Below are 10601 nucleotides of genomic sequence, written 5' to 3'. Positions count from 1 at the left end.
TATTTATCTGTCTAAAACCTCCGATATATTACGCACACATTGCGTCATTTAACTCCCCCACATCAACACATGCAACGAATCTGTTGACGGGGAAATAAGGGAATTGCGCACAAGTGTCATGTGCGGTTTATACCTCAACAACGTGAACTTGCAGGACGACAAAAATGAAGGATATTTTTTATTAGAACGACTGCAGTGGTATGACGGTCTGCTTTTCCCAGTCCAACCGAGTCTGTCTTGGTGGTGTTTTCTGCTGACATCATTTTGAAGTGGATTTAAAGCGACTCAGAGCTGCATTAGTGCTGTAAGTGTGACTGCAGCTTCGCTAATGTTACGAAATAAAGTCATTTACGCGGCTTTTACCAGAGAAATAGACTCTACCAAGGTAAGAGACTTACTGTTTATTCCAGACCCCTTTATTGTTTGTGCCAAGCAACTTTTAGAGATGACTTTTCCTAGAGCCCATGGCTTTTAATTGATTTCCATTGACTTGTCATTGACTGTACTCCTGCCCCCCCCCCCCCCCCTTTACTGTAGTGAAAGTTAGACAGAGCCCTAGTTCACTGGATCAACCTAAGCAGAAGAGAAATCTGCCTAAAACCAAAATGTGTTGGAGTGAAAAATCAGGTCAGGTTCAGGTCAACAGGATTCCTACAAGCACTTTCTAGTAAAAGCAGAATACTACAAGTAATAGATTAAAAGGTAAAAAAAAAAAAAAGGTAAAGGTGCTCGTATTTGTCACTGTACACTGTACAGCAAAATGTGTCCTCTACATTTAACCCATCTGGTAGTGAACACACACTCACACACACATGTGTTAGGGGCAGTGAGTACACACACACACCCCCAGAGCGGCGGGCAGCCAACTCCAGCGCCCGGGGAGCAGAGAGGGTAAAGGGCCTTGCTCAAGGGCCCAACAGTGGCAGTTTGCCGAGCCCGGGAATCGAACCCACAACCCTGTTATCAATATCCCGGCGCTCTAACCGCTGAGCCACCACTGCCTATTGTATAAGGCATATACATAAAAAACAAGATAAGATAAGATAAGATAAGATAAGATAAGATAAGATAAGATAAGATAAGATAAGATAGTATAGTCCTTTATTAGTCCCGCAGTGGGGAAATTCACAAAATGATTTTTTTAGACAGTAATCTGTTAATATATACATAATGGACAGTAGTGGATTTGTAAAATAAATGACACCTGCATAAATAGGATAAAATAAAAGCTGTGGATAGACCTCATCATAGAAATGCAGCAAGACAGCCCTAAGATCTCATAGAACTAGATGCAGTTTGCAAGGAGGACTGGGAAAATCCACCAAACAAGAATAGAAAGACTATTAGCTGACTTCAGAAGCTTATAAGACATGATTGGAGCACCACAGCACGAATTTCTATTCAATCCAATCCAATTAAGTTTTATTTATGTAGGCTTTTTACAACAAATGTTGACACAAAGCAGCTTTACACAGACCCGGGTCCGAGCCTCTTTTGAGCAAGCTAGTGTCAAGGAAGTAGATCACAGGATTCCAAAATAGATCTTCTGAATTTAGACATTTACTGTTATTAGTTTACTAAAGAATAATACAGTACAAGTAGTAGATATTGTACAAAGCTAACATATACATATAAATATACTGTAGTCTATGAATAGATACATAATAGACCGTAGGAAGGACTAGATAAGTGTACAGTACTTGAGTAGAAGCAAACGCATCACTATTTAATATAGCCTATGCACAAATCCATCACACATGTATACAAATAACTACCCAAAACCAAATATAAATAGCTGTTGATTTTTTTCTCTTTTTTTAAAAGGTTTGTTAAAATGACGTCTCAAAGTTCTCAGGCGGCTGCGGACAGTATAACGCCGCTTCAGCAGATGATCTCCTCTTGTTCTGGGGCTATACTTACATCATTATTTGGTAAGTATCAAAGGGTGATTTGTAATAAATCAGACAGTGAATAAATCTACACATTTCTGCTGTGTTCCAGCTCCCAGCACAGAACTCCCAGGGATTTAGTTGTTGAGTGCTTGAGTCAGGTGTACTGGGATCCGGTATAGTGGAACATTTAAACTGCTAGGGGGTTCCTGAGGATTTGACTGCAGAACAGTGATTTTTTTTTCTGTACATATGTGGTAAATGGAGTCTATAACAAGACATTGTAGGTCTTGGGAGTGGGTGTTTTTCACTGATATCCAGAGATCAAATCCATTGTCCAGTGCTCCTATAAATGTTCCCTGTTGTGTCATTACAGTCTAAAGTAAAATAAAACAGGACCATGTGACTGCATAAATCGTAGACATTGTGGAGAGAAGGCCGCTTGCCGCTGGCCACTGTTTATTCAAATTCACAATCCTTGTTTAAATGTGTACTACATGCACTGAGAGCATGATGTCTCTTTTCTCTCTCTTTACAGTAACTCCTCTAGATGTCATTAAAATCAGACTCCAGGCGCAGATAAGTCCTTTCCCTAAAGGTAAAAATATGTTTGTATTTTTAGCTTAAATGTCTTTTTTGGTCTGAAGGGTTTCATCATTTAAAGGAGAATTCATCAGAAAAGGCAACTAGTACCTAAAGAAAATGAAAACATGCTTCTCTGGCTTTATTTTGATTCAACCACTGTCAGAGGACACATGTAGGTTCACTAGTGGATTTGGGTAGTAAATTAAAAGATATCTGTGTTTGCATTGTGGACATTGTGACCCCTCGTTCCTATCACCATTACTGTGAAGAAATTAGATCTGTACATTTTTCTCCATGATAAACCATTTCACCAATCACATACACATATACATGTGTATATATACACACATGTGTATATGTATGTATATATATATATATATATATATATATAGATATATAGATAGATAGATAGATATAGATATATAGATATAGATAGATGTGTGTGTGTGTGTAATTTCCTCACGTTGTACATCTGCCACACAGGGAAATGTTTTGTGTATTGCAATGGCCTGATGGATCACATATGCGTGTGTGAAAATGGGAACAGCAAGGCATGGTACAAACCTCGGGGCCATTTCAACGGCACAATGGTGAGTGAAAAGAAGTCTTTCCTTATCATAGAGTGAACTGCTAGCAATGTGAGAATATTTTTGCAGTCACAACTAGAGATGCACCGATCCATTGGCCAGTGACCAGAATCGGCCGGTTTTCAGCACGAACGGCTATAATCGGCCAGCTGATCAGTCTCATATAACTGATTCTGTACTGATCACTTTACACTCATGTACCGCACAAGGGTGCCAGTGGCACAACACACAGCCACACACACCAAAAAACACTGGTCAGACTGTATCACGCATCTCTTTGGAAATAATGCATTTATAAAGCTGATCTATATTCTGACGGTGGAGCACATCAGTCTGATGTGCTGAAGAATCCACCTGTGACAAGTTTTGCAATGCAGAACATTTATGTTCAACATCACATCACATCTCTGCATGGACAGACAGGCCAGCACAGGGGAAAACATCAGGCAGGTTCATTTTCTCCTACACAGTTCATGTGAACGTTAGCACCACTGGCTGGTTTAGCATTTTTAATCACAAATATGAGGTCAGTCCTGTGATCGCTTCGCTCTGTTTTTATTGGTTGACTCATTAAAAATGACACATGATGGGCAGAGTTTTTCAGCTGGACATTTTTTAACTGGACGGAGTGGTTGGACATGCTTCAAATAAAATAAAAGGGATAGTCTTTTTCAAGCTTTAAGTATATGTGCTTAATGTAGAATAGCTAAATGTTCAAATGCATATATGTAGTTAAACAAAAATGTTGCTGTATGCTGTCATTTCTAATTCTTAGAACGAACAAAAATCAAAATGTGCAAAAACTGGAATCGATCAGTCAAATGTTTTTCAAAAACAAATTGAATTTTGTAATTGGTGCATCTCTAATTACAGCTGCTATAAAACTCTGATTTCATGGTCTTAATTAACAAGCTGTTGAAGTACTTTGTCTTACTTTTGTGATACAGGATGCCTTCATTAAGATTGTGCGCGTGGAAGGGATCAAGTCACTGTGGAGTGGCCTACCCCCAACACTGTTAGTCCTCTACATCCCTTACATACACAGACAGGAGAAGCATGACCAATAGTGAAGCTGGCAACGTTTAATCTGGATGATGTTGTGCTTTATAGATTCTAAGGTTCTTTCAGGTTCTTTCACCTTGCATGTCACAAACCACTATTTAATTTAGTTATTTTAATTTAAATATACTGATTTAGAAAATGTAAACAATTAGATCAGAAAAGTATGTTTGCAAAAGAAGGGCTACTTTTGGGTCAATTCAGGGTCATTTTTCCTTGTTTTCAGTCTTTCTCCAGCTCATTTTTGAACTAATGTCCACATCTCACTAGTCTGTACAACACTTCTTCTGACCTCTTATTAGCCACACATGTGGCATAACTTTATGCCAACAGAACTTAGGTTTAGGACATGGGTAAAGGAGACTTTATTGTCATTCACATCACATGTGGTACATGGGGTGGAACGAAATTGTGATCTCAAGGTCCCAGTTACACCCAAAAGACAATTACTGGATAAATAAATAATAGAATATAAAATGGGTAGACATAAATAGGAAAGTGGGGAAAAGTAGAGAAATTAAAAAAAGAAATTAAAGCTTTATCAATACTGTTAATTGCATGCTACAACACAGGTACTATCCAGTTTCATTAAATGATACCTAGCAAGCTAGCGTGCTATCTGGCACGTTCTGAGCGGCTATCTTAGGTTAGAATCAATGTCTAGTTCAAAAACCTGTTCTAACTAGAAACACAATATTTCAATATAAAGCAACACAATTAAATTGAGATTACAAGATTAAAAAGATTGTTTACATTGGTCATGAATTCTCAGTGTACTCAAGGCATGTCAGTGTTGTGTAACCAGAAGTAAGTTTGTCATTGTTGTGATGGCAAGTGAATTAGTTGTATACACAAATGTATACTATACTAAATGTGAATACTAACTATTAGTCAGTTGTAATCAATTCTAGTATTCCCCAACTCTGTGCATTTGAATGGTCCCGTCCAGACTGATGCATCACAGTGTATAAGTGCATTTGTGTCACTCTCAGTGTCTTCTCTTGGCAGAGTCATGGCAGTGCCAGCCACAGTGATGTACTTCACCTGTTATGACCAGCTTCGTGCCGCTCTCATGCTCAGGATGGGTGACCAGGCTGACAAGGCGCCTCTACTGGCTGGAGCGATCGCTAGAGGTGACCATTACTCCACCCATTTAGCCTTGGATCTGCATTTAAACAAGCTAAAGCGATACTCCTTTGTCAGTTAATGCTTTGGAGTGGGTACTCTCTCATAGAATACATATATAAAGTATTTTGCTGTTTCATGAATAAATAGTATGTGAGTGTGGTAGGGGTGAAAAATGCTGTTTTGCAAGCCTACCTATCTACCACCCTGTTATTTTGCCTTAGAATAAAACGTACGCATAGCTACTATCCACTTAATTCCACATAATTCATTGTGGTTGCTTCACTTGGCCATTCTCCACCCAGTCATTTTAGTATTAGCTTTTAGCTTTTTTGGCCTTCGTTTCTTTGCTGGGAGAATTTGACTGCATTCAGCAACAAGAGCATTAGTGAGGTCAGGATGTTGGATAATCACGATCCCATCTCATCCCCAATCTCAAAAGTATATACCAGAAAACACAGTTCCACTGCTCCACAAAATATACACACAAGCTCTTACTACTGTTGCTGAGACGGCAGCTTGTATCTTCAGTACTTCATAAATGTATTATTAGGAAAAAATACCAAATACTAACAAGACTGGGAAAGCCTACATTTGCTGAAGAATCACTGACTGCATGGCATTTGCGGCATGCCAATGTCTGTGGTACAGAAGGGGACAAATGGGCAGGCTTTTGAGTGGCTACACATGGACCCATTTGATTTTAAACTCGCTCATTGTTTCTAGATTCACTCAGGAGCGCCCTCTAGTGTCTAAAAAAAAACTGGAACACATTATCTAAGTGTACTTCTCCTCACTACAAGTTCTCTGTGTTAGAAACTGCCATCACTGCTGATGCATTTTAATTGTTTGGAAAGCAAATCAGCTCATTGGCTGTTTTGACCTTTTTTTTTCTTTTGTCAAAATTAATGAGTTACTGTGATTTTGACCCCATCAAGAAAAAATGCTACCCCTTTTTATTAAAAATCAGGCGCTCTAGTAATAGGTATGTATATATTATACTGATATTTTATAGTTGTGTTTTTCTGTATGTTTGTGTGTGTTGTAGTTGGCTCTGCTACTTTGATCAGTCCTTTAGAGCTGATTCGCACTAAGCTGCAGTCAGAACGGCAGTCTTACCAAGAGCTGAGTGCTGTAATTCGCTCAGCTGTGCAAACTGAAGGCTGGCTTGCTCTCTGGAGGGGCCTGGGGCCCACACTGCTCCGGGACGTTCCATTCTCAGGTAAAGAACACACGCTGGCTGTGTTTAACTGTGGTCTGAACTGTCACTGACAGTGTAAGAAGCATGTGGACTGAGGTGGCACAGGAATATTACCGGTTTGTACTCAAATAAGACTTAGATTTATTATGTAGAGTCACGCAGCTCTCAAATGTTATCCTACCTGCTTAACTGAACTTACATTGTGCAGTTAACAGTGTGCCGAGCTCGGATTATCAACAGCAGCAATGTTCTTCTTTCTGTTACAGTCAGTGGATCATCACAATGATTTACACACCACATATCCTGCAGTTTTCTTATATTTTTTAATTTGATGGCATTTATGTGGTTTTATGTACTAAAAACAGTCATAATTCATTTTTACAAAACACATCAACTGTACAATATTGTAAAAGCAATGGTTTTAAAGCACGCTCAGTTTCTGTATTGGACTGGTGAGTGAATGGGATGTTTAGTAAAATGAAAGCTTCAGTTTGGCACAGTATGTCAGTACCTGTGTTATATCTTGCCTTATCATTGTATTTTTGGAGCATGTTTCCTCCTCCTCATCCTGTCTAGTCTGGCTTTGTCTTCAGCACTGTACTGGTATAACTATGAGAAAGGCAAAGCCTGGCTGTGTCAGTACAAGTCCAGCGACCCGACCATCACCATCACCTTCATCGCAGGAGCAGTGTCTGGATCTGTGAGTCCGCTTTGCTTTTTCTCACATCACCACATTTTCCCAAAAAAGTTGAGAACTCTTGTCCTGGTTTTACCTTCAAGTGACTTATACTTTTCTAATATCAGTCACTGGAGGATGACTGTGTGCCATTTGTTTGGTAGATGGAAAGCTTTCATTAAATGGACCCAAAAGGCAGAATGATAAAATAGATCAATGCTAAAAAATATGTATTATTTTATTTATTATTACAATAAATGATTCCCTTAATCTGTGTAATTAGGATATGGTTGCCAAGCAACCTAAAGTTCTAAGGTTTTTCACATCACAGTGTTTAAATATCTTTGAATAACATGCACATTAACAAAGAATTAAACTGGTGTGTGTGTGTGTGTGTGTGTGTGTTACAATGTTGTGTCAATCTTCTACTCAGATTGCTTCAGTCGTCACACTGCCATTCGATGTGGTTAAGACCAGGAGACAAGTGGAACTCGGAGAACTGCAGGCTAAGAATCGTAGGTTTTAAAAAAACTCCTAAAATAAAACCCCTGCCACACGTAAAACTCATGAGATCATTGGGTTACTCTTCCCTAATATTCAGGTTTTGCATTGTTGACACATGCAGCACTTTTACTTTTACCAGAATGCACTTGTTCATACTTGCCATGAAATTCCCATTAAACAAGGCGTGACATCCTCAGCATTAATGAACAGCAGCTCTTTCATCTCATGTTCAAAATCCACTCCCACAACCTTTTGATCTAGATGTCACTGTGTTAATGTCCCTGTAATTTTCCAGTTAATCACATATAATTGCCCGGATAAGTGCGTGTGTGAAAGGACTGACTTTTCTGATAGGTTTAGGAATACATGGCAGCTACTTTTCCTAGATAAGCCTGAGCTTGAGTAGGAGTATAAAAAGGCACCAGAGCTTCTTGAAGGTGCCAGTTCAACTCAGTTCAGCACATCGTTTTGGAATGTTAGTCAGATATATAGTGGCATGCAAAATTTTGTGCACCCGGTCAAAATTAAATTAAATTAAGTGTAAATAGTTAAGTAAGTAGAAGATGATCTGAACTCCAAAAGGCATGTTCAAGTTAAAATTATTATTTTTTTATTTCTTTTTAACATTTAAGCAATATTTATTAATAGCTTATTTTGTACAACTTTGTAGTATGAAAAAGAAGAATATTTGACCATCCTAACAGATTTTATCTCTCAGATAACTTTATCTCTCAGATGATGCAAATTTTACACCCTTATAAATACTCTCTGCAGCTGCTTAAAGGATGATTGTTGGGACAGTCACTCTTAAATTAAAGTTATTGATGCTCACAAAGCATATGTAGCTATAAGCTATGAGGAGAAAGCAATGTGTTCCATGGTAATATTTCCTCAGTTTGTAATGTAATGAAGTAATGACAGTTACAGGAATGGTGGAGGTCAGGTTGAGGTCTGAAGGACTACGAAAGATTTTATGAGACATTGGAGCGACATGAATTCATCAACGTGCATCAGAAGCCTGATGTATGTTTGGAAATCACAGTCAGCAAAAACATGTTTGGAGAAAAAGGGTGTAGAAAGCCATGGAAAGAACACCTCTCCAACTGTTAAGCACAGGGGTGGATTGATCATGTTTTGGGCTTGTGTTGCAGCCAGAGGCACAGGCATGACCCTAGAATCCCCCAGAGCTAGATGATTTTTCAGTGAAGAATCCTCTGAACAAGAACTGAAAGACTCAGTTTACAAGCTTTGATTTATACTAGCAAGGGTGCTACCAAGTGCAGGGTGCCCATATTTGAGATTTCATGATGCACTAAATATGACTGCTTAGTGATTTAGCCCTTTTGTTTCTATAGTGTCACCACAAGCCTCTTCATTAACCTACGATGTGATGAAGCGAATAGTGGGAGAGAATGGCTTCAGAGGCCTCTTTGCAGGTAAATGTTTGAACACACAGCAGCAACACAAAGCCATGTCTTAAACACTGCCTCACATTGGACACACCATGCCACTGTTCAGCTAAGCCACACATGATGTGAGAAACGAGATACCCTGCGAAAATCTGAATAAAATAAATAAATAAAAATAATACGTTTAATGTTAAGATGTAGACTCCAAGTACTTTTTCCAATTGGTCCATAATTACTCATGAAATAAACAATGTGAAAGGCAATATTCAAATAATCCGTCAAATCTGTCATTTTCTGGACTGACCACAAGATGTCACTACTGCACCCAAACAGAACAGAACTACATTCAGTATAATGAGTATTATGAGACAATACAGCGCTGATGCTTTGCCATCATAAGATTAAACAACCCTATTCCAGCATGACTCATAGCCATAACCTCTACGTCATACTCATCCCTTTCTATCTCTTTCTCGTTTAGGCTTTATGCCCAGGCTTATAAAGGTGGCTCCAGCCTGTGCTATAATGATCAGCACCTACGAGTTCGGAAAGACCTTCTTCCGCAAACGCAACCAGGAGAATATGCGGGTGCTGACACTTCAAACCAGCAACACTTGATAGTCCTTTTGATCACTTTAATCACTCTCTCTCTCTCTGTCTCATTTAGAAACACACACACACCTATGTGCCCATACCACTGAGCCGGTCCTTCAGCTGGGCTCCCAGACCACCCTCCCAAATACTCAGTTTAGTTATGCTGAAAAATCATGAATGATGGATCTCTTGTATTTGCTCCTGTTTTGAACCATGGTATCTGTTTTTCTCCTGGTTTGTGTTTGTGAGTTCTCCACAGTCTGTGATGGATTAAGCTGAGTCACAGCTCTGTGGAGCCCTATTTATATCCCACAAAGCATAAAAATAATGCAGATGCACTACTGTGAAGAAAAGGCTTATTTGCAGTTTTTCATGCGCACTCTTAAAAATATATATGACAAAACCACATGAAGCACACCTCTGAGAATTACAATTACTGTGTGGTGCCAAATGCGTTTTAACTGAAAGTGTATATAAACAGAACGGAAGCAGGTGTGTAGTCATTCAGAATCTCAATCATGTAAAAGAAGACTTACAATAGTGCTATTTTTATTGTAATTATTTTATTCCTGCTTTTAAAACATTTTTTTTTATTACGTCTGTCTATGTTCACCTCAGCCCACCAAGTGAGGCAATGTTTTGTTTGAATGAGATGCAAAAGCATTTCATTTGGTCAGTCCAAGGGTTTTAAAATGCCAATAAAGACAGTTTGGCTTGCGGCTTGTGTAAATCTTGTCTTGTCCTAAAGCAAAAATATCAAATAACTTTAATTACGACACAAGCAAATACATTCAAAGCAACTCCTACCCTGTATTTCATCTGACTGGCCACTTTATTAGGAACACCTACCTTGTATTGCTTCTCAGTGGCCACTTTATTAGAAACAATTTCTATTATTATTCTATTATTGTATTTCTATGTATTGGCCACTTTAGTAGAAACACATACTTTGTCCACTTTAGAGTTCTGTGC

At 38.7% G+C, this 10601-nt stretch overlaps 1 protein-coding gene across 1 annotated transcript; it reads left to right on the top strand.

Moving 5' to 3' along the window:
• The first annotated feature begins 112 nt into the window (after nt 1–112).
• slc25a40 (solute carrier family 25 member 40) lies at nt 113–10348 on the top strand. The gene is made up of 11 exons (XM_072692274.1): nt 113–385; nt 1825–1931; nt 2428–2487; nt 2958–3064; nt 4009–4076; nt 5129–5253; nt 6294–6467; nt 7040–7146; nt 7556–7637; nt 8982–9062; nt 9517–10348. The coding sequence occupies exons 2-11, from the start codon at nt 1835–1837 to the stop codon at nt 9651–9653; spliced, it is 1038 nt and encodes a 345-aa protein (XP_072548375.1). The 5' UTR covers nt 113–385; nt 1825–1834; the 3' UTR covers nt 9654–10348.
• Nucleotides 10349–10601: the final 253 nt, after the last annotated feature.

Source organism: Salminus brasiliensis, chromosome 1 (assembly GCF_030463535.1).
Source record: "Salminus brasiliensis chromosome 1, fSalBra1.hap2, whole genome shotgun sequence".
Taxonomy (NCBI): Eukaryota; Metazoa; Chordata; class Actinopteri; order Characiformes; family Bryconidae; genus Salminus; species Salminus brasiliensis.
The sequence above is the reverse complement of the archived record's forward strand: the minus strand, read 5'-3'. Positions and strand labels throughout refer to the sequence as shown.

Excerpts from the sequence above, each read along its gene's own strand:
- slc25a40 (XM_072692274.1), top strand. The coding sequence starts at position 1,835 with ATGACGTCTCAAAGTTCTCAGGCGGCTGCGGACAGTATAACGCCGCTT. Across the intron at positions 1,932-2,427 it reads TATACTTACATCATTATTTG|TAACTCCTCTAGATGTCATT; the intron begins GTAAGTATCAAA and ends CTCTCTTTACAG. Across the intron at positions 5,254-6,293 it reads GGCTGGAGCGATCGCTAGAG|TTGGCTCTGCTACTTTGATC; the intron begins GTGACCATTACT and ends TGTGTGTTGTAG.